Below are 27155 nucleotides of genomic sequence, written 5' to 3'. Positions count from 1 at the left end.
GCCCAGTTCCCACAGCACAGTGTCTCCATCGCACCAACCCCCCCCCCACCCCGCCCCCAATCCAGGACAGTTGTCCAGAAACCCAGCTTTCTTCAGGAGGAAGGAGGTGCAGTTTACTCACTTAGCACTCACATGTCTGAAAGATCAGCTGCCTTTCTGAATCAGAAGATAACTTGGCCATTCTTTACCCACTGATAAGTTTGTCATTCTTTTCCAACTGAAAACCATGACTCATCAATTGGTACAGCAGCTGGATGGCTTAAACATCAGGCTGTTTGTTCTGAACAGCCCAGTACAGGATTGGATTCAGACCCTAGAGAGGAGGCTGTTGGGAATGGCTGAGAAGTCTCTAAGGAGAAGAGGTTTCTGTTTACTGGTGGCTGGAGCGTTTCAGAAGCAGGGAAGCCAAGCCATCCATTTCTTCTTTTAACGTCAGTGTCATATAAGCCATTCTTTTGTTTTCTTTCTTGATCTCTGAAGGAAGTGAAATTGGACGTATATAGAAGGCGAGCAACCAGAACAATTCCTTCTTGTGTGTTGGAACATTTAAGAAAGGACATCTGTGAAACCTGGGGACCATGGAAAGGACCTGGCCTCAGCTGGTTGGCACTGCAGACTTGATGGGTGAGATTGTTTCTTGTTGATTTTAGCCTTATTTGTTAAAAATGGAGCTTTTGAGGGTGAAGTTAATTATTACTGAGTCTATAAGTAATCAGTTTTGCCTGAAACTCTTGGAACCAAAGACCTGAGATTGTTTGAGCTGGTGAAAGACACAAGACTTAGAATAAGGAAACCAGAGAGTTCTGTCTCCTGAGCCTCAGTTTTCTTTGTGAAACCGGGATGATCAACCTTCTCTCACAGGATTGGTTTAAGAAGTAAATGAGATTAGAGAAGCTAGGAGAGCTGTGTCAGGATGAATCAGTACTTAGGGGGAAGAGGTAGACTTCTCGGGGTTAGGAGTTGCCTAAAGGGCAGGCAGAAGTCACCTTTTCTTCTGAACTCCACTGGGGATGTTTGAAGAACCCTTTGGTAATGTTGCCCATGTTCTCTCCTTACTCTTTTTAGCCTAGGTCTCCTTGCAGCCCCCACTCTCTTTGGTTTGGTTTGGTTTTTGGTGTCCGTGCAGAGTGTTCTGAGGACAGGAAGCAAAAGCAGTCCCATCGGAAGGTAGACGGGGGGTCTGGAGAGTGATGGAGTGCTGACCCAGCAGTCAGGAGGCCCAGAGCCCCAGTGTGGTTCCATCAGCAAGTTCTCGTGTCACAGACTGTCAGGCTTCTGCCTGTGAGCCGGGTTCCTGCCCCGTGAGGCATGATGGAGCAGACCCACGTAGGTGAGGTGCTTTGGCTTCTTGCAAAGAAAGGTGTGCCCTGAATTGTGGCCCAAACCCCAAAGCCTCAGTCCTCTTTGGTGAATTGTCACATGGCCGTTCTCCTCTGTGCTGTCGTCAGCCACGTTGTGGCTTTTCTGACACTTGGTTTTAGGGGACAGTTACGTATCTCACCCTGCTCTGACCTCAGCGTCAGCTTGCTTTGGGTTTTTTTTTTTTTAATTTTTTAAATGTATTTATTTAATTTATTTATTGGCTGTGTTGGGTCTTCGTTGCTGCACACGGGCTTTCTCCAGTTGCTGCAAGCGGGCGCTATTCTTCATTGCGGTGCGCAGGCTCCCCATCACAGCAGCTTCTCTTGTTGTGGAGCACGGGCCCTAGGCGCGTGGGCTTCAGTAGCTGTGGCACCATGGGCTCAGTAGCTGTGGCTCACGGGCTCCAGAGCACAGGCTCAATAGTTGTGGCGCATGGGCCCAGCTGCTTCGCGGCATGTGGAATCCTCCCAGAGCAGGGCTCGAACTCAGAGCAGGAAACCCTGCATTGGCAGGCGGATTCTTCACCACTGCGCCACCTAGGAAGTCCCTGCTTTGGGTTTTTAGCAGACCTTTACTGGGCTGGAGTGCCCACTCACTGACAGGCCTCCCTCCCTCCCGTGAATGTGATTTTCAGTTAATTAGTTAGTGAGGCCTTCATGGACCCAGGCTGTTATTGAGATTGTTGAGACCTAAGCCCTTCCTGGCCTGGCCTGTGGCTGGCTGGGGGAAGAGCAGCTTTGGAGCTTGAGGCCTGTCTAGAAGAGGCAGGCCTGAGGGGAGGCCTTTGGCCTCTGGGATTGCTGAAGGGGATTGGAGGCCAGGGTCTTGGAGCCAGAGAACCTGGATTTGGTCTCCTGGGCTGCACAAGGTGGCCTGGAAGGAGCATTGTCCAGAGGGACTGTCTGCAGCACGTGTCCCCTTGCCTGGGGCGCTGGTGGCCGGAGTGTGGAGGAGGGCCCTGAGAGTCCCTGGCAGGTGGGAGGGGGAATGAGGTGAGGGTGAGGCAGTGAGACAGGGCCTGCGGCCAGGGGCCCATGTTCTGGGGTGTGTCACGCCATGACCACAGTTGGCTCTGCAGGGGCCACCCTCCACACCCCTCCCTCCCTCTGCATGTCCTTACTTCGGGAGGTTGGCTCTGGATCCTGGTCACCCTCTGCCCACTCCAGAGGCCAGGGATTGAATCAGAGCATCTCCCACCGTTGAGGGCCACGCTGCCCCTCTCATTTCCAAATGTCACGCTCACATCCTCCTGTAAACCTTTCCTGCCAGACTGGCCTCCGTGTTCCACTGCCGCCTCTCACCTGGGCGCCCACCTGCAAAGCCCTCCTCCCAGGCCGCCCCTGCCCCCTTGCCCCTCCCTGCCTTCGTCCTAACCCACCCCCCCCTCTTCGGGAAGGGGGGGTGATCACACTCCTTCTGGAGTCTGGGGCGTTCCTTTGAGCTGGGGTTGCCGCTGTGCTGGCAACAGGTGGTGGAGTCGGCCACTGAACAGCCCTGGGATCTTGGGAATTTCATTGACCTGGGTCAGCTTCTGTTTCTTATCTGTCAGACAGAGATCATGAAACACTCCCAGGGTGGTTATGAGGAATGAATGAGGCAATCCTGTGAAGGGCACGGAACTCATTTCGTGTCTTGGTTTTATTAACTTCTTTGGGCCATGAGTGTTTGAGAGCAGTAACTTTTTGTTTTTGGTGTTTGGTGTCCGCTCATGCTTCGCTATGTGGCCACTAGAGATCTGTTTCGGTGTGAGTGTGCCTGTCCAGTCCTGGTCTACACAGGGGCTGGGGTGGGGCCAGACCAGGCCGCAGCCCTCCCAGGCTCAGGCCCACCCCCACCCGCTCTGCGCCTCAGCCACCCCAGGAGAAGGGCAGCTGCCCCGAGAGCTTTCTCCGTGTGCTGACGTCAGCTGCGGGCGCACCCTCATTTAGGCAGTGGCATTCTTTGTCTGTAGATGTGGGTGGCCACATCCACGAGGGCTAGAGAGACCATTTATCCGTGGGAAATATCAGGCTCTGTGCTCAGCGTTTTGTACGGTCATAGTCTCCATTTGAGATGTCCGACACGTGCTCCAGTGCGCCTCGCTGGTTCGTGGCAAATGGAGATCAGAACCCATGTTGTTCCCCTTTAGAGATGACCCTGTGCTGCTCAAGCTAGACCCTTGCAGCCCAAAGGAGAAGCAGCTGTGTGGCAAGAGAGCCCTTCCTTTTGAAGGCGTTTCAGTTGTACGTTTTCCCGCTGAGCGGGCCGACCCTGGGCTGGGACAGGAGTCAGGGGACAGTTGCAGGGCCCAGGCCCTGAATGTGAATTGTGAGCCCCTGCTTCCCGGCCCCTGTGGGTTCTTGGCAGCTTCAGCTGCAGCATCCCCCTGGCAGCCTCAGCTCTGTATCTAAAGTAGCGTTTCATTCCCTGCTTTTCGTGCCAGCGTTTGGTGTGGAGTCAGGAGCCCTTTCTACCCACCCTTTGGGACAGACCCGCGCCTGCCCTCAAAGAGTAATCCCCCCAGTGCTGTAAATCACGAAGTATTATTTCCATTTAACAGATGAGGAAATTGAGGCTCAGAGAGATTAAGTGAAATATCTCAAGTGACCCAGCTGGTGACTGACAGCTGAGACGAAACCCAGGCTCTGACTGCCAGGTCTGGGATCTTTCTTCATGTGGATCAGGCTCCTGTTTCTGGGGGGTTTTTATTGCTCTAAAGCAGCACTTTTGACTCGTCACTTATTGACTCTCTGTGGAATGTTGGTCATGTGATTAAGGTGGACTGCCTTACCCCTGCCTTAGGTGGATTACCCAAGCTCGAATAGCTGTAACTGATGGAGCCAGTATTGAAACACAGGTTTATATGGCTATCCGTTCACTGAAGTTTGGTTTAAAAAACAAACACACAGGGAATTCCCTGGCGGTCCAGTGGTTAGGACTCCATGCTTTCACTGCCAGGGCCCGCGTTCAGTCCCTGGTTGGGGAACTAAGATCCCGCAAGCTGCACGGCCAATAAATAAATAAACAAATAAACAAACAAACACTTAAAAAACACAAGTATCTTTGCAAAAAATAACACTTCTCGGTGCAGTTTTCCTCCTCTTCTCTCTACTTTCTCTTTATCTTCTACCGTTAGCCTGTAGTAGTTTTGCTGCATAGATACGTAGACATGTGCACGCATGTGAACCCTTGTGTTTGGCGACAAGCAGAGTTACATTGCAGGGGTCGCCACAGGAGCCTCTAAAGGCCTGTGTTGTGTCTGGCGCCACCCAGGTCATCAAGAAGAAGCTAGTGGGCTCCGTGAAGGCGCTGCAGAAGCAGTACGTGTCCTTGGACACGGTGGTCACGAGCGAAGACGGAGATGCCAACAGCACGTGCAGCGCCCTGGAGGCCGTCTTCCTCCACGGCCTGCACGCCAAGCACATCCGAGCCGAGGCCGGAGGGAAAGGAAGAAAAGCGCCCACCAGAAGCCTCTGCCTCAGCCTGTCTTCTGGCCCCTCCTGAAAGCCATCACCCGCAAGTGAGAGCCGCTTGAGCGGGGGATGGGCAGGGGGTTCACATCAGGGAGGAGCTTCAGAGTGTGGGACGCTGAACGGGAGCCTTCTTTTTACCCCCCTCTGGCAAATTCAGCAGTTGCAGCAGAGGTTGTGTGGCCTGCAAAGCCTAAAATCTTTACTGTCTGGGCCTTTGCAGAAGTCTGTTGCCCCTGCCTTAGGATGCTTGCACATCTGTGTGCTAAGTATCATACTTGTAACAAGGTAGGGTTTGGGGGGTTTTTTTGTTTTTGTTTTTTTTTAAGAAGAGTGGCATCCAGCTGGAGCATCTGAATATGCGCCCTGACACACTTGTCTTGCCAGCCCTGCCCTGAACCGCCTGGGCTTTGGAGCGAGCAGCTGGCACTGTGCTTCTCGAGGCTATTAAATGCCACCTCCTGCCCAAAGGTGCCTTGTCAGTCTCTGATCTTCCTTCCCATTCCTACTGCCACTGCCCTGTCTCAGGCTCTTACCTCATTCCGGGGTGGCAGTGCCTTTCTAATTGTCCCCCTTATCTCATTCCATCTTCCTTTGGTGAGTCAGCCAACGTTTACTGAGCTTCCGCTGACCGGAGCTCCATCACTGGGTTCTGCAAGAGTCCAGTCCGCACTCCCGTGGAGGAGAGGTGCACAGGGATGGTGGTAGTGAGACGAGGGGCACTTACATCAGAGCAAGGCATTCGGGGGCTGAGTTTTGTACAGGTGGGGTCGGCTTGGGTTGGAGCACCCCACCCTGAAGTCCGTGTGGATGCGGGCATGTCGATTTCCTGAGCAAAGCCCTGTAGCCCACAGGCTCCCACATGCCAGCCTGGGGTCTGATTCACTTGGCTGGAGCCCCAGAACCTGTATCCTGGCCTAGTTCCCCAGGTGATCCCGATGCACAGCCAGGTGTGGGGGCCATCACCCCACTTTGCCTCCCCTGTTTGATACTCAAGACCCTGCGTCACCTGGCTTTGCAACCCAGTCGCCCACTCTTCCTCCGCGTGCTGTAATTGGAGCACTCCCCACTCCGGTTACAGTCTGTTGCTTTCCTACCCTTTATGCTTTTTTCTCCATCAGTCCCTTGTGCCTCGAAGGCTCTCCTTCCATCTTTGCCTCTTCCAATCCCTCAAGGCCCAGCTCAGATACTACCCTTTCTATGGCATTTTTCTTACTCCAACCCAGAGGTGATTGCCTGGTCCCCACCCCAGCTCTGCTACAACAGGGCTCACCTCAGCATGTCCTTGAAAGGCGGTTTCCTGGACCAAGGGTGGGGACCATGTCTTTACCCTGTGTCTTCACAGCTCCGAGGACCTTGCCCTCAGGGGCTCAGCAGACATGTCCTGGATGAGCAGATGATGTCAGGGGCCCGATGGGTAGTTGTCATGAAAATAGCAACCATCCTTCAGGACACTCACCTACAAAAGTTGGGGGTTAGAGCTGAATCTTTCTAAATTCCCCTTGGAACACAAGAATTTTTCATGCCGGTGTATATTTTCAGTCACCATTATTGGCTCTTGCTAACCAGTGGATAAAATGACCTCTCAGTGACTTGCAGACATTTTTTGTTCTCCACCTTCCCAGACACATCATCTCGGAATTGGAGCACCTGATCTTCGTGAGCACGGATGTGGGCCGCTGCCGGGCCTGGCTGCGGCTGGCCCTCAACGACGGCCTGATGGAGTGCTACCTGAAGCTGCTGTTGCAGGAGCAGGCCCGCCTGTGCGAGTACTACCAGCCCACGGCCCTGCTCCGTGACGCCGAGGAGAGCGAGTTCCTCCTGAGCTTCCTGCAGGGCCTGACATCCCTGTCCTTCGAGCTCTCCTACAAGTCTGCCATCCTAAATGAGTGGACCCTGACCCCGCTGGCCCTCTCTGGGCTCTGCCCGCTCTTGGAGCTCGATGTCCTCACTACCTCTGGCACAGGACTACAGCGGAAGGGGTCTCTGGATTCCATCTCCCATTCCTCAGGCTCGGAGGACATCGAGGTGCAGCACTCGGGCCATAAGATCCGGCGGAACAGGCAGCTCACGGCCTCCTCCCTCAGCCTGGACACGGCCCGTTCATCCCAGCTCTCCTGCAGCCTCAACTCTGACAGCTGCCTCCTCCAAGAGAATGGCTCCAAGAGTCCAGACCGTTCCGAGGAGCCCATGTCCTGCGACTCAGACCTGGGGACAGCAAATGCCGAAGATTCGGACCTGTCTCTGCAAGAGTGAGTGCCCCTCCCCCACCCCTTCCCGCTCGCTCCTTCCTTCCTTCTTCTCTTCCTCTTGCCCTCTCTCCCTGGAGCTCAGTGTGATTGCCTGTCACTGAGCACAGAACTCTGTTAGGGCATAAGTCAGACCAAGGGGCCAGGGGCTGGAGTTTCTGGGAGCTGTACCTGGAGGCCAACGGGGGCCAGTGGGGAGAAGGTATAAAATGTGTTTAGACTGGGCTCAGTGGTGGTTCCAGTCCCAGCTCTGTTCTGAGTGTGCCGTGTGACAAGTTATTTAATCTGTCTGAGATTTAGTGTCAAATATTATTCTTGTCTTCGTCTAGAGAGAAGGAAGCTTATAGCTCAGAGCTCTACGTGCAGCTTCCAAAAAGCACAGTGCAGCAGAGTGCAGAAGGGCGCTCTTCTGGGGACACAGAACCTGAGTGATGCCCGGATAGGGCAGGCAAGTGGGGACACAGAGTGTATGGAGGAGGAGGACATGCAGTGACGAACTTGACTGGAGAAGGGAGCCTGGGTAGAGCCTTCCTTCCTTCAGGCTTTTTAACGTTAATTTTTGAATAATCTATTTTTATGGTTGAAAAAATCTAAAATGTATACAGTGAAAAGTCTTTCCCACCCCTGTAACCGTAATTATTAATTTCTTGCATATTTTCCCAGGGTTTCTAAATGCATCTGTAACAAATGTAAATATGCAGATTTAAATTTTTCTCTTATTTCTTTGTTTTTAATCAACGTATAGTTGATTTACAGTGTTGTGTTAATTTCAGGTGTATAGCACGGTGATTCAATTATTTATATATATATAATATGTTATATATATAATATATATAGATGAGTATATATAACATATATATAAAATGTTTTCAGAATCTTTTCCCTTAGAGGTTTTTATCTTTCTTATTTCTTAGTCTCCCACTTCTTTCCACAAAAGCTAGCGTAAATTATAAATACACCATTCTATACCTTGTTTAGGAGATCTTTTCATATCAGAGCTTCCTCTTTTTTTTTTTTTCTATTACAGGTTTTTCCATTGTATAAATGTACCTTAGTTTATTGAATCAGCCCTGAGTTTAATGGACACTGGAGTTCAGGGTTTCCATAAATAACCTATGTATGTGGTCCTTTAGGTCCACACAAGCTATCCCTGTTCAGTAAATTCCCAGAAGCAAAATTGCTGAGCCAAGGGATCAATTAATTTGTGATTTCCACAGATATTGCCTATTTTCACTCCATTAGGGGTGTGCCTGTGTCCTCTCAGCCTCATCGACAGAAGGTATTATCAAACTTTTGGATATGTGTTCATCTCATAGGTAAAAAATGGTAGCCGTTTAGGAAGCATCTCCTCCAGGAGGACCCGTGTTCCATCAGCTGTGTTTAGGACCTTCTTTCCTCTCCTGCTGTTTCCCGCCCTTCCCCCCACCTTGGTTCAGGTCTTTATAGGGCTCCCGCCTCGTGTGGGAGTCACACCAGGATTGGGTGTCATGGACGGGCCCTGGAGCAGATCTGGTTTCCAGCCCCATTCCGCCACCTGCAAGCCCAGTAATGTCCTGTACATTGCTAACTCTTTTTGAGGTTCTGTTTCTTCATCTTTTTTTTTTTTAATTTTTATTGAAGTATAGCTGGTTTCCAATGTTGTTTTAGTTTCTGCTAAGTGATTCAGTTATACATATACATATAGCCACTGAATTTTACATTCTTTTCTCGTATAGGTCATTGCAGAGTATTGAGTAGAGTTCCCTGTGCCTACAGTAGGCCCTTATTAGTTATCTATTTTTTTGTTTCTTCGTCTTTACGATGGAAATCCCCTTGTAGGGCTATTTGAGAATCAAATGAGATGCCCATGAGTGAGCTGCACACATAAGCATGTCTGGTAGGCCCCAGAAACGGCTTCTGAACATCGAGCACATCAGGTAGAATTTTCACATGTCAAATGGAAAGATTAGATATAACGTGCTGGGAAGGAGCAGCCCTTCCCCAGAGATGGCTGGGCCCGTGGCGTGACTGAGGCTCAGTCACCTGTCTTAGCCCTTGGTTGTCTCTCCCTCCTCCTGCAGACCAGCCAGCCTTCTCTTTGTCATGTGCCTTGCCTTTATCTTTCCTGCGTCTTGTGATTGGAAAATCCCAGCTTAAGGTGGTTGCATCAGTGACCATCCACCCTGTGTGGGAAGTGTTGTCCTGGGTGTTCCAGGGGAACTCAAGGGAAGAGATCAGGATGTACAAACCAATACTGGACAGTGACATGAGGAATCAGCAGACACCACACCACACCACACACACACACACACACGCACACACACACACACAAGCACACAGCCAGCACTATCATTCTTAGAGCTGGGCTGGAAGTTCATCTTCGTCTTAGAGCATCCACAGAGACCAGCGTTTCTTAGACTGTCTTAAATACTCTACCCTTAAGGTAAAGATTCTCAAACACTTGAGTTCGCTTAAGTTATTATGTTACTTAAATGTATATAACTTAAAATTAGGCATAAACACGTTGTGCTTAAAGTTCTTGATTGTGAAATCAAAACATCTGCCAATTGGGAGTTCCCGGGCCATCCAGTGGTTAGGACTTGGCTCTTTCACTGCCAGGGCCCAGGTTCAATCCCCGGTCTGGGAACTGAGATTCCGCAAGCGGTGTGGTGCAGCCCAAAAATAAAAAGCTACAAATCAGATATGAAGTGCAAAACCCATAACATTCCAAATGAAACTTATTCATGTTTTGCAGAAACCAAATTACAGTTTTGCCTTGTGAAGAGAGGATTAACTGCCCCGCACAGCTTCTTCTGTGTTCGTTGGGTCTGAATTACACTGATCACTGGGAAGCATAGGTACAGTCTAGTGGTAGAGAGTGTGGACTCAGGAGCCAGACTGCCTGAGTCCTCCATCAACCAGCTTTGCCATCTCGGGCAAGTCACTCAACCTTTCTGACCTTGATGTGCTCATCTGTAAAGTGGGGATAAAATGCTTCCAAGGAGGGCGTTTCAGAGGAAGGCCAGGGGGATGAAATGAGCTTAGACCTGTCAGGTGCTTAGAGCAGCGTCTGACACAGCATGCACGTTCACCAGGCGGTGGTGTCATTTTACTGCTGGGTACCTGTGTCACCTGTTCTCCTACTGCTTGTCCCCCTGTGCACTGCTGCAAAACCTTGCTTAGTAATATTTGTCGGAGGTCATTGTCGTGAGGCCTTCCCTCGGGGGAAAGGATTCTTAGCACGTGCAGCCCACCTCTGTGCTTGTATTCGTGGCTGTTGCTGGCGAATAGTCCTGTGTCTCACCAGCACAATAGTCCACGTGTTCAGGAGAACCCCAGGCTCAGGCTCACTTGTCGGGAGGACTTTATAAGGCGGCCATTCAGATTCTCCAGGCCATGCTTTTTATTTACTTACACATAAATATTTATAATACATGTATTTTCCCCGTTGTTCTCTAAATGAAAGCACAGGTTTGTTTTTGTAATTAATTCATTAATTTTATTTATTGGCTGTGCTGGGTCTCTGTTGCTGTGCGTGGGCTTTTCTCTAGTTGCAGCAAGTGGAGGCTACTCTTTGTTGTGGTGCACAGGCTTCTCATTGCGGTGGCTTCGCTTGCTGTGGAGCACGGGTTCTAGGCGTGCGAGCTTCAGTAGTTGTGGCACGTGGGCTCAATAGTTGTGGCTCGCAGGCTCAAGAGCACAGGCTCAGTAGTTGCCGCACACGGGCTTAGTAGCTCCAAGGCATGTGGGATCTTACTGGACCAGGGCTTGAACCTGTGTCCCCTGTATTGGCAGGTGGATTCTTAACCACTGAGCCACCAGGGAAGTTCTTGTATATCTTCTTTGGAGTCATGTCTATTCAAATCCTTTGCCTATTTTTAAATTGGGTTATTTATTTATTATTGCATTGTAAGAGCTCTGTATATTCTGGGTACTAGACTCTTATCAGATATATGATAATATTTGTATATTTTATATGCAAATATTTTTATTAGTTATATTTTTTATTAGTGGCTTATACATTAGATGTCATATCTAAGAAATGATTGCCTGATCCAAAGACATGAAGCTTTACACCTGTTTCCTTCTAAGAGTTTTATAGTTTTAGCTCTTACCTTTAGGTCTCTGATCCATTTGGGGTTAATTTTTTTCTATGATGTGAGATAGGAGTCCAACTTCATTCTTTTGCATGAAACTATTCACTGATCCCAGCACCATCTGTTGAAAAGACTATTCTTTCCCCATTGAAATGTCTCGGCACCTGTGTTGAAAATCAGTTGCCCAGAAATGCATGGGTTGGTCACCTCTTCTTGTCTAGAATGTCTTAAAATGTTGTTTGAGGTTATGATGGTGTAAATAAGAGCACCTAGAAGATGAAAACTTGAGTTCTAAAATCCTTGTTTCCATTCAACCACATTAAGGGGAGTTTGGTGTGTCTTCTACACCCCGTCTAAGCCATTAGGGCAGATGTGTGTGATCTCTTGGGCTCCAGACAGCTTTCTTGCCACCAGAACCTGCATTTGTCCCTGACGTCCTCACTGGATTCATAAGCAGAGGTGGAGGCAGCAGATAGGTTTAATTCAGAAGCACAACTTGGAAGCCTCGGGAGAGGGAGGGAGGAGCAGCCACTAGCCAGTGCACATTCCAGAAGACCCAGAAGTATGTTTGTGTGTGTGTGTAAGAGTGTGTGTGTGTGTGTGTGTGTGTGTGTGTGTGTGTACAAAGGCAGTGACACTGGCTCCCTGGGCCCAGACGCACCACTGAGGGGCAGGAAGTGCCAGTCCCGTCAGGAACACATCCTGTTCTGGGAACAAAGCGGGTCCTCCCTTCGCCCAAGCCTGTGTCCCAAGGAGCGGAGTCTTGGAGCCCAGCTCTGAGACATGCGTTCACCAAGGCGCTGCCGAGGTCGGCTTGGGGCAGGGACGGGTTTGTTTGGCTGCGCAGACTCCCCAGGCCCGGCGAGCCTGTTCAGAGGGTAAAAGGCAATCCGTTCGAGTCCTTTCCTCTGCTTTGTGAGCTTAGTCACCTGAGATCCTGGGCTGCACAACTCACCTGTCCACCCAGCCTGCCCGAGTCCCCGCTGGGGAGCCACGTTGGTGGGCGTGTGTGTGCGTGGGAGCTGGGAGCGCAGTGATGATTAAGGGGGTGGGGGTTGTTTTGTTTTGTTTTATTCAATCATAAAACAGCAGTTTTCCACTTAGCCTTGGGCACTCCAGCTGACAACCCTGTCACACAGGTTTCTTTGTTTAAAAACGTCCAGGGTGTTGTCGGAATTCAGCAAAGCCCAGGTGAACTCTGTGCCCACCGAGGGACTGAGCCCAGAAACGGAGGTTCCCGTGCTGCAGGCCTCACTCACCCTCCACGGCCTGGACACCAGCACACCCCCGCCCTTTGAGGTACCTGCGGAGCCCCACCCTGCCCAAGCATCCCCTGGGACCCGAGATGGGGCCCACACGGGGGAGCCTCTTTCCCAGGCGCCTGGCCCTGGGGGCTGGCTGAAGCTGGGCATGGCCCAGGCTGTCCTTTCGGGGAGCACTTCAGGCCAGCAGCCTCCTAGTCCTGTGAGAGAGGCAACCAGAGCAGTTGGCCAAGGAAGTGGCCAGCGGAAGCCCCTGGAGGATGACAGACCTCGGCTGAGCCTTGTGGTTCCCTCACCCACCAGTCCGGTGAGTGGTCCAAGCTGGGTTGTTTTGGCGGGGGATGGTGGTGGTGGGGGCGGAGTGTTGGTGAATGTCTCAGAGCCAGTGCAGGGTTTCCCCAGCTAGTGACCCCGAGTGGTCCCTGCCTTCTCCCACTGAGCCCCGCGCCCTGCAGCGTTTGGTATTAATAGCATCGTGGTGAGGGAGCTAATGTTCCTTGGGGTGTGAGTGGTGGATGTGAGCCAGGCTCTACGCCCTCACTTCCCACGGGTGTCTCCTTTTATTTGCACATCGACCCCTGTTATTTGCACATCGACCCTGTGGTGAAGATAATTCTCACCCAACCTCAGAGTCTCTGCTCTTAACCACTGCCACTTACCAGCTTACGCCCGTGGGCGAGGCACTTCACCTCACTGAGCTTTGGTTTCCTCCTCAGTACTTGTTATTATTAAATAAACGTTGTCCTAAAACACCAGGCTTTGAAAATACTCATTCTGCAACACGAACCAGATTTCGAACCGCACCGTCCACTTGGGCAGCCACTAGCCACATGTGGCTCTTGAGCACTTAAAACGTGGCTCGTCCAAATTGAGATAAGCTGTGTAAAATAAACACTGGATTTTGAAGACTTAGTAGGAAAAACAGAATGTAAAATGTCTCATTCATAATTTGTTTATTTATTTATTTTTTCTATTTATTTATTTATTTATTTATTTTTTTTGGGGGGGGTACACCAGGTTCAATCATCTGTTTTTACACACATATCCCCGTATTCCCTCCCTTCCTTGACTCCCCCCCCTTCGAGTCCCCCCCACCCTCCCCGCCCCAGTCCTCTAAGGTATCTTCCATCCTCGAGTTGGACTCCCTTTGTTATACAACTTCCCACTGACTCATAATTTGTTTATTGATCACATTAAAATGAAAACATTTTAAATATGTATTTTATTTATTTTTTACAAAAAATATTTATTTATTTGGTTGCGCCAGGTCTTAGTTGCGGCAGGTGGGCTCCTTAGTTGCGACTCCAGGGCTCCTTATTTGTGGCATGCAAACTCTTAGCTGTGTATGCACGTGGGATCTAGTTCCCTGACCAGGGATCGAGTCCAGGCCCCCTGCATTGGGAGCACAGAGACTTATCCACTGCACCACCAAAGAAGTCCCTAAATAGGTATTTTAAATAAAAATATACTATTAAAATTAATATCACCTGTTTTTGAAACTTTTTTTAATGTGGCTACTAGAACATTTAAGATGACCTGTGAGGCCCGCATTGTATTTCTGTGGGACAGTGCTGTTCTAGAATAAGCCAGTCCAGTGTGTTGATGACCCAAGAAAGCCAGCCCTGGGACTGTCCTGGAGAGAGACCCCGAGGGTAGAGGCTGGAACTGTGGGCCCAGGGAAGCAGTAGTCAAGCTGTGAACGCAAGCTCTTGTGCCATTTCACAGTTGTTGGTGGATCTCGAAAAGCAGAAGTAGGAATTGGAGTGCATGTGCACACAGGACACGCAAAACCCAGAGTTCATCCCAGCTACTGTCTGGGGCTTGTGTTGGGGATGTAGTCTTGCTCTTTCAGCTCCATCCACACGTGTCTATCCTTCCAGATCCTATAACTCAGGATGGGCCAGACTAGAAGAGGCACACCCACCCACTCTCTTAACAGCTTTATTGTGGATTCACATAGCATACTATCCACCTAATTAAAGTGTATAATTCGGTTTTTTTAGTATGTGTTCATAGAGTTGTGCAACCATCACCACAGTCTGATTTGAAAACATTTTCATCTCCCATGAAAGAAACTCCCCACCCATTAGCAACCACTCCTGTCCCTTTCCCCTCCTGCCTCACCCCCCTCAACCCCTAGCAACCACTAATCTACTTTGTCTATAGATTTGCCTGCTCTGGACATTGTACATAAATGGAATCGTATAATATGTGACATTTGTGATAGGCTTCTTTCAATTAGCAAAATGTTTTTAAGGTTCATCCATGTTGTGGCCCCTATCAGTACTTCATTCATTCTTTTTTTTTTTTGCTGAGTATATGGATGTATCACAATTTATTTATCCATTCATGAGTGAATGAACATTGGCATTTTTCCTGCTTTTTGACTGTTACGAATAATGCTACTGTGAACATTCATGTGTAATTTTTTGCTTGGACATATGTTTTAACTTCTTCAGATGCATACCTTGAAGTAGAATTTTGGGATCATATGGTTAACTCTGTATTTAACCTTTTGAGGAACTGCCAAACTGTTTTCCAAAAGCAGCTGCCTTGTTTTATATTTCAGCCAGCAGCGTATTCCTCTGTATCCTTGCCAGCAGTTCTTACTGTCTGTTTTGTTTTTGTTTTTATTGTAGCCATCCTAGTGGGGGACAAGAGGTATCTCATTATGGTTTTGATTTGCATTTCCCTGGTGACTAATAACGTTGAGCATCTTTTCGTGTGCTTATTGCCATTTGTGTATTTTCTTTGGAGAAATGTCTATTCAAAACATTTCCCCATTCTTAAATTGGGTTATTTAATAAGTTGAGTTATAGGGGCATGCGCAGATGTATGGCAGGAGGGAGCCTGTAGGTGGAGGGAGGAGGCGGAGCCATGGGGGCGTTGCCGTGGAAACCGGAGGAGGCTGGGGGCTCCCGGCCCTCAGGAAATGGGGCCCCTGGACCTCAGCGGCCAGGGGGCGAGGAGGAGGGGCCCGGACCAGAGTTCTACGCCAGTGAGGGCCTGCGGGGTCCGTCTTCTTGACAACGGGTCGCGTTTCACCCCTTCCCCCAACCGGGCAGCAGCCGTGATGTGGGAGGTTGATGCGGGATCCGGACGTGAGCTGGCCTCCGGCCTCAGGGGAGCGTGCTCCCGGGGCCGACCCAGGCGCCCTCCTCTGCCGTGTGAGCCTGGCACGCGGATTCTGGCCTCAGTTTACCCCACTTTGAGTCAGGGACGGAGCTGCCTGTATGTCCTTGACGTGCCCCTGTCAGACGGGACCTCAGTCTCCCCACCTCAGCAAAGGAAGAGGATGAGTTAGAGCTCCGTGCACAGACGGTTCCAGGCCCGAGGACGGCCCAGGAGCCGCGTGGACCCAGGGCTAGTCACTGCCCGCTCTACACCTCGTTTCCTCGGTGCAGTAAGGGTGAGAAGGCCACTCCCCCCATCCCCACCTCCACCTTCCTGACCGGTGGGCAGACAGGGTGTGACAGTGGCTGGCACGTAGCCAGCATTCATTAGATGGACAATCACTTTTCCCTGGTTTCACAAGCGGTCAGTGGCTGAGTCAGAACCTCCTGTCAGAGACTGGATGAAAACCAACCTCGTCATTGTGGCCTAACCTGCCCTGGCCCACCTCTCTGCCCACCTCTCCCCTCTTGCCCAATGTGTTCCAGCCACAGCAGAATCTTCTTCTGCTCCAGGAACACACTGATCTTTGTTCCCACTCACTTCCGATGGCCCACTTGACTTCTCCACTTGGATTTTTTAACGGTATCTTCAACCTGACGGTGGGCCCTCCCCCAGCAAAGAAACTTGCTTTCCCCCCAGTTTTCTACCGTTACACAAAATGAATCCATGGCACTTCCCTGGTGGTGCAGTTGTTAAGACTCCACGCTTCCACTGCAGGGGACCCGGGTTTGATCCTTGGTCAGGGAACTGAGATCCCACAAACTGCACTGCACAGCCGAAAAAACAAAAAGGAATAAAGGACTACATGGCATTTGGTAAAAAAAAAAAAAAAAAAAGTTGAGTTATAGTTCTGTATATATTCTGGACACTAGACCCTTATTAGAGAAATGATTTGCCGATTTTTCTCCCATTCTGTGGGTTGTCTTTTCACTTTCTTGATGGCATCATTTGAAACATAAAAGTTTTAAAATTTGAGGTAGTCTGTTTTTTCTGTTGTTGCTTGTACCTTTGGTGTCAAATCTAAGTACTCATTCCTAACCTAAGGTCTTGAAGATTTACTCCCATGTGTTCTAAAAAGTTTATAGTTTCATCCCTTACATTTAAATCTATGATCCAACTTCCCTTTTTTGCATGTGGTTATACAGTCAGATGAGCACCATTTGTTGGAAAGACTATTATTTCCCCACTGAATTGTCCCACTTTCTCCTTTAACATTTTTTTTGAGGAATGATGTGTTTAAAGTACCCAGGTCCTCGGTGTATACCTCAGTGAGTAATTGTATATCACATACACTCCGTAACCACCATCCAGATCAAGATATAGAACATCTCCAGCCACCAGAAGGCTCCCTCGTGCCTTCTCCCACTCACTGCCACCCTCCAGAGGAAACCACTAATCTGACTTCCAGTCCTTAAAGTTTTTCCTGTTGTTGAACTTCATATAGATGGAATCATAGAGTGTGTACTCTTTTACTTCTTTCACTGACCATTATGTCTGTGAGATAGCCTGAGGCTCTAGTTTGTTGTTTTCCATTGTTCTGTAGTATTCCAGTGTAAGAAGATATCACAGCGTAATTATCCATTCTCCTGTAAACAGACATTTGGGTTGTTTTCCGGTTTGGGCTGTTATGTAGAAAGCAGCTATGAGCATTCTTGTACTTGCCTTTCGGTGAACCTGTGTACTCCTCTCTGGGTGTACATCTAAGAATGGAATTGCTAGGTCACTGAGTCGGCGCACGTTTAGCTCTAGTAGATACTGCCAAAGGGCTTGTGCTGACTTATACTCACAGTAGCAGTATATGAGCATTTCCATCGCTCTTCTGGGATGAAGAATACCATTGTCAATGGTATTGTCAATCTTTTACATTTTGGCCACTCTAGTAGGTGTGTAGTGCTATCTCACTGTGGTTTTCATTTGCATTTCTCTGATGACTAATGATATTGATACCTTTGCATTTGCTTTTTGGAAGCATCCTTTAAAGTCACTGTCTCATTCGTAAATTGAGTGGTATGTGTTTTCCTTGTTGATTTGCTAGGGGCTCTTTGTATACTGTACATGTGTCTTTTATTGGAGAAAAATATATGCATATAGCAAATATATTCTTACAGGCCATGCTGGCCTTTTAAATCTCTTAATGGTATCTTTTGTTGAACAGAAGTTCTTAATTTTAAAAAAATAGTTATTTATTTATTTACTTAGGCTGCGCCAGGTCTTAGTTGCAGCATGCGGGATCTTCATTGTGGCACACAGGATTTTTAGTTGCAGCATGCGGGCATCTTAGTTGTGGCATGTGGGCTTGGGTGTCCACTGATGAATGGGTATACAAAAGGCGGTACATCCGCAGTACATCCACACATTGGCATATCATTTGGCAATAAAAAGGAACAAAGTACTGATAGTTACCACAACCTCGAAAACATTATGCTAAGGGAAAGTAGCCCATTTCAAAAGACCACATAAGCCTTCATTTATACGTGTCCAAAATAGGCAAATCTGTAGAAACAGAAAGTAGATTATTGGTTGCCTAGACCTGGGGCGGCTGAGGGGAAACAGGGAGTGACTGCTGATGGGTACGAGGTTTCCTTATGGAACAATGAAAATGTTCTAAACCATGTGGTGGTGGTCATACAGGTCTGTAAATATGCGGAAACGATTGAATTACACACTTTAAATGAGTTGGTTTTATGGTATGTGAATCATGTCTCAATAAAGATGTTTTTAAAAACAACCTGCCCTTACTTCTTTCCCAATAGATAAACACAAACTGGATCTCAGAAGATGACTTCTACCAGCCTCCCCGGGAACAGCCCGTGGAGAGTCCTTCCGATGCCTCTGTAGGTTCTCCCAGAGGGACTCCAGAGTCAAGGCCTGGTCTCCTCACGCAAGGACCAAGAAGAAGCTGTTCCTTGGAGGCCTTGGACAAAGCTTGCGTGCCTTCCCCAGGAAGCAGGAGAGGTGAGGCCACCCCGGCACCAGAGCATAATGACTTCAGGGTGGTGCATCGCAGGCAGATGGGTAGGTGACTGCGGGCTTCCGGGTGCCACAGTACCTGTGGGCAGTGCCTTTCAGAAAGCAGTTCAGAAGTCCTCTTTATCATTACCAGTTGGGCGGTGTCTTCTCCCAAGAAAAACCTCATCCCCTAAATGTAATAAGGAGCACCCTTGCTGAGTAATTCAGGAAAGCATTTTAGGAAAAGTAGTATATTTTCTCGTAAAAAAAAATTTTTTTTCTAATTATTTATTTAGGCTGGGCTGGGTCTTAGTTGCAGCACGTGAACTCTTAGTTGCGGCATGTGAACTCTTAGTTGCAGCAGGCAAGCAGGATCTAGTTCCCCAACGAGGGATGGGACCTGGGCGCCCTGCATTGGGAGCGTGGCGTCGTACCCACTGGACCACCAGGGAAGTCCCTCTCATAAAAATCTTAATAAAGTACTGGTCAAAACTCCCTACAGAGTACACAAATGCTGTTTCATATATTGAAATGGAAACTCTCTTCCCTGAAACTCTCCTATAAATCTTGTGGTTATACATGAGATTATATATAAGATACATAAGATAACCTTATAAGTGTACAGACATCTTGATTCTGTCCGTCTGTAGCCCAGGGCACACCCCCTGCCTCTTGAAGACCCAGGTGTTTCAACTGCTCCCTCCCAAGGACTCTCTCTTAGATGGTTTATTTAACAGCTCTGGTGGGGTTTATCAGATCTGCTATTTGTTCAGTGTCCTTTGTGTGCAGTTTACAATGAGGCCAGGTTGATCTCCGCACCCTGTGAAATTCCAGACAGCATTAAATAACCATAACCTAATTTTTCTGTAACCCTCAGAAACAAACAAACAAAGTGTGCCGTAGAATCAGTCTCTTTCTCTCCTCATTTTCCATTTGCAATGACCCAGCAGAGAACTCTGGCCAGGTTGCTGGGGCCCTGGCTCGGGGAGTCTGGGCAGAGCCCTGGTCTCCATGCTGCCTCCTTTTAGGTTTTTCTTTCAGCCCATGTGCTGACTGCAGCCATGGCAGAGAAGGTGTGTTTTATGCCCCTACATCATCATGCCCCGAAGAGTAGGAAGACCCTACACAGTGATTTGAAATCTCTAAGCTTAGTCCAGGCTGGGAGAGAGAAGTGTGTGTCCTTTGGACCGCAGGGAGCAGGAAGCATTGGGCTGTGTGTGGTACATAGGCACTCACTCACTCACTCCACAGATGCTTATTGAGATCTGTGATGAGCCAGGCACTGTTTTCGGTGCTGGGGACACTGCAGGAAACAAGGCGAAGTCCTTATCTTCATGGGAAGTATATTCTAGTGTAAGAGGCAGGAAATACGCATATAAACAAGTAAACGTGCAGTGTGGACAAGTGATAATAATTTCTGTGGGGAGTAGTAAATCAGGGAGGTGGGCAGGGTACTATTTCATGAAGGATGGCCAAGGAAGCCCTCACAAATATGGTGATATTTGAGGAGAAGTGGAGGGAGGGAGGAAGGCACGAGGTGATCTTTGTGCTTCAAGCAGGGAGAATACGTGTAAAGGCCCTGCGACAGGAACACACTTGACATGTGCAGGAAACGACAGAGACCTGAGTAGCTGGAGCAGAGGAGATGGGGAGGGAGTGGTTAGAGATGAGGTCAGAGTGACGGAGGGTCTCATGGGCCACAGAAAGGACATTGGCTTTTGCTCTGAGGGAGATGGCAGCCTTGCAGGGTTTGGGGCGGAGAGATGTAATCTTTTAAAAGGGGGAGTCATCGTGGCTCATTTGCTGAAGGGCTAAAGAGACCAGTTAGGAGACCGCGGCCATAAGCCAGGCCAGGAATGGTGGTGGATAGTGCTGGAGGCGGTGAGAAGTGGAGGAAGATTCTGGACATGCCAAGAGGATTTGCTAATGGCTTAGATGTGGGGTGTGAAAGAAAGTCAAGGATAACTGTGAGATTTTTAGTCCAAGCAGCTGGAAGGATGAAGTTTGCCATTTAATGAGAGGAGGAACATCCGGAGAGAAGCAGGTTTGGAGTGGGAGAATCAGGAATTCATTTTTGGACATGTCGACTCTGAGAAGCCTATTAGACATACATGGAGCAGATGGAGATGGGAATCGAAAGTTGAAGGGCGAGGCCCAGGCTGGAGATAAAAACTAGGGAGTCGTTGGCATAAAGCTCCGAGACCAGGGAAATTCAATTAGGAAGCTGGTGTCTGTAGAGAAGAGAATCCAGGGCTGAGCCCAGGGCCTCCAGCACTGAGAGGCCAGCGAGAGGAGGGGGAGCCTGGGAGACAGGAGGGGGGCCAGTGACAGCAGAGAAGAACCAAGGAAAGGGTCTCAGCTGTATCCAGGGATGCTGATGGGCCAGGGCAGATGGGGACCAATGATTGGCCTTTGGACTTGGCAGCAAGGAGGTCCTGGTAGCCTTCCCAAGGGCAGCTTCTGTGGAATGAGGGGACAGAAGGCTGCTTGGAGCAGGTTCAAGAAGGAATGGGAGCAGGGGGAGTAAAGACAGTTCCCACACCTCCTCAGGGGGGTTTCTGTAAAGGGAACAGAGACACGGGGTGGTAATTAGAGATGTGAGTGGAGTCAAGAGATATTTTTAAAGCTGGGAGAAATAACAGCGTGTTGGTGGGCTGGTGGGAATGAGCCAGTAGAGAAGGGAGAAAAGGGCGACACAGGCAAGGGAGGATTCCAGGAGGACGTCCTTGTCCTTGAGCACACATGGGAGGGTTGGCCTCAGACAGAAGCACAGCCAGCTCTTCCCCGGCCACGGGGGGCAGTCAGAGTGTGGGTGCAGATGCTGGAAGTGGGGGGTCCGTGAGGGGCATGTAGAGGTGATCGTTTGAGTGCTTTTATTCTCTCAGTGAAATTCAGGAACAAGGTTAACAGCTGGGATGAGGATGGGATGGAGGCTCTCAAAAAACGCTCCCATCCAACCAGTGGCGGGCGCGTGTTCTCCTAGTGGTCTCATCCACACCCGGGACAGGACTCTGGCCCCGGAGGTTATCCAGGCTGTTGAAGGGTCAGGCCCGTCATCTAGAGCACCTCTTTCTGCCTCCAGGGCTGTCCAACCCATTCCGGGGGCTCCTGAAGCTGGGCACGGTGGAGCGGCAGGGGGCCATGGGCATCTGGAAAGAGCTCTTCTGCGAGCTCTCCCCGCTGGAGCTGCGCCTCTGCCTGAGCGGCGAGGAGGGCACCTGCGTGGAGAACTGCTCGCCGCTGCGCTGCAAATCTGTGGGGCCGGCCCACAGCGACGGCCGCTTCGAGCTGGTCTTCTCGGGCAAGAAGCTGACCCTGCGTGCCTCGTGCCGGGATGAAGCCGAGGACTGGCTGGACCGGGTGCGGGAGGCGCTGCAGAAGTGCCGGCCCCAGCAGGAAGAGGAGTGGGTGACCATCCAGTACCCGGACCAACCCGAGGACCCCCCAGAGGCCCCCCAGGGTGGCCACCCCTCCCATTCGGACCTGCTCTCAGAGCCTGAAACCCCCCAGGGCCTGCAGTTGGACTGGTCCTCTTCCCAAGTTCCCGAGCCCGATGCTATTAAAGAATCCCTTCTGTACCTGTACACGGACCGCACCTGGATGCCCTATATCTTCTCCCTGTCCTTGGAGTCTCTGAGGTGCTTCTGCATGAGAAACAACGAGACGATGTTAAGTGACAGCCATGGAGTCGAGACCATCTGAGACATCCTGCCGGACACAAGCCTCAGGGGCCCATCCTTCTTCAAAATCATCACAGCCAACGCCGTCCTGAAGCTGCAGGCCGGGAATGCCGAGGAGGCTGCCCTGTGGAGGGACCTGGTGCACAGGGTCCTGGCGTCCTACCTGGAGACGGCCGAGGAGGCAGTGACGCTCGGCGGGAGTCTGGATGAAAACTGTCAGGAGGTGCTGAGGTTCACTACGTGGGAGAATGGCTACCTGCTGCAGTATCTGGTGGCCATCCCCACGGAGAAAGGCCTCGACTCCCAGGGCTGCTTCTGTGCAGGTGCCAACTCTCTGTCCCGCCGCCCCCAGCCTCCCTGCCAGCCTCGCTCTGCCCGCAGTGGGGTTCCTGCTCTAGGCTCTGCACCCCTTCCTGGTCCCCACCAGTGCCCCATCCTGCCCCAGGGGAAGTTGCAGCAACTGAGGCTGTTTGATGATCAGATTATATCCTTTTGGAGCAGGGGCATGGTACCCTTCCAAATATTTTGGCATGCTTTTGTGAGTGTACAAGATCTGTTTTTATTTTTACTTTTTAAATTATTTTTTTATAAATTTATTTTATTTTTATTTATCAGCTGCATTGGGTCTTGGTTACTGCGCATGGGCTTTCTCTACTTGCGGCGAGCAGGGGCTGCTCTTCATTGTGGTGCACGGGCTCCTCACTGTGGTGGCTTCTCTTGTTGTGGAGCACGGGCTCTAGGCGCACGGGCTTCAGTAGTTGCAGCACGTGGGCTCAGTAGGTGTGGCTTGCAGGCTCTAGAGCGTAGGCTTGGTAGTTGTGGTGCTCAGGCTTAGTTGCTCCACCGCATGCGGGATCTTCCCAGACCAGGGCTTGAACCCGTGTCCCCTGCATTGGCCGGCGGATTCTTAACCACTGTGCCACCAGGGAAGCCCCCACAATTTGTTTTTAATTACAAAAATGGGCTCGTACTACTCAGAGCTGTCCACCAAAACTCTGTGGTAATGAGAATGTTCTAGATCTGTGCTGTCCAGGACGATCGCCGCAAGCCACATGTGCCTACCAAGTACTTAAAATGTGACTTCCTAGCGTGAGAGGAACTGGATCTTTAGTTTCCTTTAATGTAAATATATTGAAATGTAAATGAGCACTTGTGGCGCATTGCCGCTGTTTTAGTCGGCACAGCTATACCTCTTGTTCCGCAACTTGGGCTTTTCCTCCTTAGGGGGGTATATTATACATATTCTTCTAGGTCAGCGCATCTGCTCTGTGGTTAGCATCGTCCAATCCTGTGCTGGGCCCTGGGCCAGATGCTTTCGTTGGACTGTCTGCTTTAATCCTCATGACAGCCCTGTAGGGGTTTGTCTCTATTTATGGCTGAGGAAACTGAGTCCCAGGGCTGGTAAGTACCTGTCCCAGGTTCACACAGCGCATGATGGCAGAGCCGGAAGAGGACTTGATGGTCCCAGAACCTGTTCTCTTAGCCGGGCCCCCACAGGGCCTCTCCACTCCCTTGCTTTCAAGGCTGCATGACATTCCGCTGCTCACATTCCCTTCCTAGCTCTCCTCGCCAACCCAGACACCTGTTTCCATCACCCTGGGCCCTCCGGGAGGAGGAGGCGGCCTTGCTGCAGAGCGTGCCGCAGGGAGACGGGTGGCTGCAGGCGGTCTAGGAGCTGTCCTGTCGGGGAGGAGCCTGTGGGACTAGAGGGGAAAGCCTGCTTCAGGCATCTGGAAGGAAGTGGTCTGCGGTCGATGCCCCCTGAGGATGGAGAAGCTAAGCAGAGCAGAGCTTCCTGCAGAAGATATTTTCAAGCCCCTGCTCACCCCTCGTCCCCCACCTGCCAGCCGCTAACGCTGACATTTTGCCCATCAACCCCATGGGTGCCAGGCTCAGGGAGGAGGCCAGGCCCCCGGGGCTGGCAGGAGGGCTCCCCCGCTGGGGATATGGATGCTGGCAGGCGGCTCTGTTTGCCACCCGCCAGCCTGCCAGCCACACTGAAACTGGAAAGCTCAGGCCTCCTTTCTGCCTGTGGGCACAGCTTGTTGACCAGGCAGACACCAATCTCTGACATCTGGCTTGTATTTCATAGTCTACGGGGCACTTTCAAAACCTCTTTTAAACTTCGTGATAACAAGTAGTAGCTGAATTGGAACCTTGCAAAAATTTGGTGATGGTCAGGATGAGACAGCTGGTACATCAAAGAGCCAGCCTTTCTAGTCCCCAGGAGGCAGAGGGGACCCTTCCCTGGTACTGTAGGAGGCAGGGCCCGTGCTGGGGATTTGAGGCAGGGCTTGGTGTTGCCCTGGGCACACCCCACGCCCGTGCCCCCACCCTCCCCCTGCCCTGCTGTGGAGGGGCCCCCAGCAGAGGGTCTGAAGCTGGCCCTGAACCGCTGTCTCGAGGCGTCAGGCAGGTCTGGCTTCAGGCTGGCACCAGGCCATGTCCAGACGGCCCTGCCTCTGGCTGGCTTCCCCACCCACTCCCCGCGGCCAGCCCCATGTGCCCAGCCTTTGCCCTGCTTGCCGAGACCCTGACTCTGTGGCTTCCGTTTCTGGGCCCCCGTGGAGGGGTGGACCCAGAGGAGGCTGGCATTGGTGTGCAAACAGTGGGAACATTGAGCAGAGGCAGCAAGGGAAAAGAGAATGTGGGCTCTACACCACCCCAACCCAAATCTGGCTCCAGCTGTGCCACTCAATCGGTGCGCGACTGGGCAGGTTTCCAAACCTCACTGTGTATCCGTTTCTTCAGCTGTGAAATGCTGATGATAATTCTTACGGTGTTTTGCCATAAAGATTAGTCAGTAGGGTTGATTCCGAGTGGTGGGAATATGAATGGTGGTTGTTTTTATCTTTGTACTCCTTTTTTTTTTAAAGATGTATTTCATTATTTCTTTATTTATTTCTGGCTGCGTTGGGTCTTTGTTGCTGGGCACGGGCTTTCTCTAGCTGCAGAGAGTAGGGGCTCCTCTTCATTGCAGCGCGTGGGCTTCTCATTGTGGTGGCTTCTCTTGTGGAGCACAGGCTCCAGGCGTGCGGGCTTCAGTAGTTGCAGCACGCAGGCTCAGTAGTTGGGACACATGGGCTCAGTAGTTGTGGTGCACGGGCTCAGTAGTTGTGGCACATGGGCTTAGTTGCTCCACTGCCTGTGGGATCTTCCCGGACCAGGGGTCGAACCCGAGTCCCCTGCATTGGCTGGAGGATTCTTAACCACTGCGCCACCAGGGAATTCCTTCGTACTCTTCCTTTTTAAACTTTCTATTGATTCTTTCCGTCGATAGTGGGCCCTTTCTGCCTTGGCAGTTTCTGTGTTGCTCAGAAGCTGACTCTGGCCCCACCGCTGCTCACCCCCCCACTGTTCTTCTCCCCAGGCTGCTCCCGGCAGATCGGCTTCTCATTTGTACGACCCAAGCTCTGTGCCTTCTCTGGCCTCTATTACTGTGACATCTGCCATCAAGACGATGCCTCAGTGATCCCAGCCAGGGTCATCCACAACTGGGACCTCTCCAAGTGCCCGGTAAGCCTCGAGCCCAGCCTTCTGTGGCCTCCCGGGGCCTCTGAGTGACAGAGGAGGGCTTGCTCCTCTTTGTGGCTTCTGTTCATATGTGTGGGGGAGTTTGGCTCTAGGGAAGCCCGGGTCACTAGTTCAGGCCCCATGATGTGGGGGAGCTGACCAGGAAAGTAATTGGGTGCTGGTCTCCAGCCCCTAGGCAGAGTTCTTTCAGTGCCTGCCTTGGTCCTCAGGTGGCAATCTAAGGATGGTTCACTGCAGCCCCCCATGGATACAGATAAAACTATTTAAAGTACCAGCAACTAGATATGTAGATAAAAATGATGGGATAGATTATATAGATGGATGGGTGGATGGGTTAGGTGGGTAGGTGCATGCATGGGTGGATGGGTAGATAGGTGGATAGATGCGGATGGAAGGATGAGTGGGTGGATGAGCAGGTGGATGGGTGGGTGGGTAGGTGGATGAGTATCGACGGATGGATGGGTGGATGGTGGGGTGGGTGGATGGATGGATGGATGGATGGATGGGTTAGTTGGGTAGATGCATACATGGGTGAATGGGTGGGTTGGTGGCTGGATGTCTGGATGGATGGGCAGATGGATGGGTGGACTGGCCAGCTGGCTGCACTTCTGCTGGGAGCAGTCAGCCTTTTCTGTGCATTTTTTTTGCTTTTTTACATAGGCATCTACTTTTTTTTCTTTTCACTGTTCAAAATCATCTTTATTCAGTTGTTTAGCCTTTCTTCCCACCCCCAAGAATACAAACTCCTGCATGTACTTTTTTGTAAAGTTTGGGATCATACTGGACTCATACTGCTTTATAACATGCTCTGTTCAGTTCGTATTACATCTTGGGCACTTTTTTAAGTTCACCAAATGCTTCTGCCTCAGATGTATTCTGCAGTCTTTCAGATTTTCCTCCTCTTCAACTTGAGCTTACCCCCTTACATAGCTGTGTTACCATGAGCAAACTGTTGAACTTCAGTTTCCTCATCTGTAAAGGAAATTAACAACAGTGTCTTTCCCCGGGCTGTGTGAGGACTAAAGGAGACAGTACCCACCAGTCACTTAGATGGTGCCTTTTCTCTATCCTGAGGCCTCCCCTTCTGCCCCTAATTCACTTGGTCAGAGTCTGCCTCAAGGGGCACAAACTTGGCTTTCTCCCAAAGGCACAGATTTCTGCTACAGCAAGACAGAGCACCAGGAAGACGCTGTTTGCTTCTCCTGAGACCCAGGCCTCCGGCAGTGCTGTCTCTCCACGTGGAGGTGTCCGCACGTGTCCCCATCAGAGTCCAGGGAACGAGATTCTCAGAGCCTGCACCACCCCGCCCTCCCCCCCACCGCCCCCGGGGATGGGAACCCCCAGAGACATTAGCTTCACTTTGGCTTTTTTATTGGTTCCCTCATCCCCAGCCCTGCCCTCAGTGTTAGCTATTTAACTA

General features: G+C 50.6%; 2 protein-coding genes across 2 annotated transcripts in view; both read left to right on the top strand.

Annotated features, from left to right (window-relative positions):
- Window positions 1-27155, top strand: part of LOC130839588 (leucine-rich repeat-containing protein 37B-like) — a 123831-nt gene that overhangs the window by 63440 nt on the left and 33236 nt on the right. The gene's annotated exons all lie outside the window — the stretch shown is intronic.
- Window positions 6437-25765, top strand: LOC130840234 (pleckstrin homology domain-containing family M member 1-like). Its single transcript, XM_057715535.1, is given in 5 exon segments — window positions 6437-7063; window positions 12300-12705; window positions 18326-18587; window positions 21604-22524; window positions 25572-25765. Coding segments are annotated over 5 exon segments (2316 nt in total). The 5' UTR covers window positions 6437-6530.

Source organism: Hippopotamus amphibius, chromosome 17, assembly GCF_030028045.1.
Source record: "Hippopotamus amphibius kiboko isolate mHipAmp2 chromosome 17, mHipAmp2.hap2, whole genome shotgun sequence".
Taxonomy (NCBI): Eukaryota; Metazoa; Chordata; class Mammalia; order Artiodactyla; family Hippopotamidae; genus Hippopotamus; species Hippopotamus amphibius.
Note: the sequence above shows the minus strand (reverse complement) of the source record. Positions and strands in the feature narration are given on the sequence as shown.